At 51.5% G+C, this 1974-nt stretch overlaps 1 protein-coding gene across 1 annotated transcript in view; it reads right to left on the bottom strand.

The window, feature by feature from the left end:
- LOC111744295 overlaps nucleotides 1–1974 on the bottom strand; it is a 24788-nt gene that overhangs the window by 22134 nt on the left and 680 nt on the right. Inside the window, exon 3 of the mRNA XM_023534800.1 lies at nucleotides 674–813. Coding sequence (XP_023390568.1) covers nucleotides 674–813 — 140 coding nt within the window. The remainder of the gene's footprint in view (nucleotides 1–673; nucleotides 814–1974) is intronic.

Genomic DNA, 1974 nt, shown 5'->3' with positions numbered 1-1974 from the left:
TTGTTGTTAAATTTTTATGTTACTTGTAGACGGTGGGTAGGTATGCATGCGCGGGTTGAATCGTTTAATAAATGAGACGTATATTTTATTTCGTAATTCCTCCTGTGCTTAACGATGCGGCTTAGCTGTCCCTACCCTGTCACCCTGCCATGGCCCTTGCCTGGATCAGTCAGGTGTGAGCGGAAGGCATTATCTCTGGGCAGCAGCACCGAGGAGGCCTGCGGAATCACCAAAGATCAGCCCGGGATTGTCATGAATTAACGCTGAAGTCGCTCACTCTGGACTTCTTGTTAACGAAGCGATAAATGCCGGCAGCCTTGAAACTATACTTGAGAGGCTCTTTGCTTATGAATCAATTCTTGCTGGCAGAGGGCAGAACATCCAAGGAGCCATTTGGGCCGGATGGTAAGTGGTAAGTAGGTACGTCGTGGGTATGGTTGTAGGAATCCAACTTAACGGAAATCTTAATTGATAACATGTGATGGGATAAACTACATATATATTTAGTTATTCTTAGGTTAGAATTTCTTCTCAATAGCCAAGGCAGCTTGGTCTAATGGAACAGGGTTGGCCAGACAAACTTAATCCGAAAATTCACCCCTCCGTATTTTAACTTTGTGACTCTTGGCCACGAGAGTTTTGTGCCTCTGTTTCCTCGGCTGCGAATAATTACCTGGTGATCTAAGGTTGTTGTCAGAATTCGCTGACATGATCCAGCGCCTGGGACGTGGTGAGCGGCTGGTGAAGCGTCTCTGCGCATCAGCTTCCTCGACGAAGTCCCGGGTTGACGTGAGAACCACACGATGTGAATGTCTATCAGAGAGAAAGTTCTCAATTAATATTCGTCACTCCACCCTGAGAACAGTAACCGCGGCAAGTTATTATGTGACCGTTAATTGATGCTCAGCTCCAACTGTTTCTATACACAATTTCTGGTGGAAATAAAATGCACAGTCAGAGGGAGTGTGCGTTTTTCCAATCTGCTGGAATAATCTGCGAAGCGTCAGCATCTGCTTAATGAGAAGTTCTTGGAGGTCAGGAATTGAACCTAAATAGGAGGGGGCGATAAAGACCCAGACATTCTGTGTCCATTGGAATTAACGTCGAGATGCACGTCGGGTGACGGGGGAGACGAGCAGAGCCGTCTGCTAAACACCTACCCACTCCGGACTCTCCCGCGAGGCTCGCTGTCTGCCTCCGGCATCTGCTTTGTTACAGGGCAGAAGCCCGAACTCATCCCAGCGAAGTCTCACCGTGGGTTCTCCCCACTTAGAACGCTTTCCTGACCCGTGTCCTTGGCCTTGGATCATTAAACCTGTAGCTGTTAGAGCCCAGATATTGGCAGCTGTGTCTCTGACCACGGCCGGCAACCTGGCCGTGAACCCTGGGACCCGCCATCTGGTTTAACGATGTGGTTTTGTTTTCTGCTGGAGCCCGAATAGTTCCACCATTATATTGCTTGGCCCGATCAAACTGCAGTGATGTGTGACTTCTGGGTGGTGGCTCAACCAGACAGTATACAGCTCACCGAGTTATCTTTTCCTGCTACGAGATCCTGGAGGCGGGTCCATCGCTGGTGTCTGAGTGACTATCAAGGGCAGAGAGAGAAGGGTCCCCGCCAGCCACGTGGTGAGCAAGAAACAGAACTTTCTACTGTCAAGCCTCTGTGATGCTGAGGCCGTTGGGCGAGAGACTCTGAGGAATTGACTCACACCATCACGGCGGCTGAGAAGGCCCTAGATGCCTGGCTGGAGGCCGGGACAGTCGACAGTGTGATTCAGTCGGAGCGAAGCCCTAAGAACCAGGGGAGACGATGGCGCAGATCCCAGTGGGGGCGGGAGATGAGAAGCCCGTCCTCCCTCCCCTATCGTTCCACTCAGGCCCTCAGCGGGTGGGATGACGCCCCCCACATTGGTGGGGCGGGGGGAGATCTTCCTGGTGGAGCCCACCCGCTCCGATGCTGATCTCAGCCCC

This window comes from Pteropus vampyrus, unplaced genomic scaffold, assembly GCF_000151845.1.
Source record: "Pteropus vampyrus isolate Shadow unplaced genomic scaffold, Pvam_2.0 Scaffold131, whole genome shotgun sequence".
Lineage (NCBI taxonomy): Eukaryota > Metazoa > Chordata > Mammalia > Chiroptera > Pteropodidae > Pteropus > Pteropus vampyrus.
Note: the sequence above shows the minus strand (reverse complement) of the source record. Positions and strands in the feature narration are given on the sequence as shown.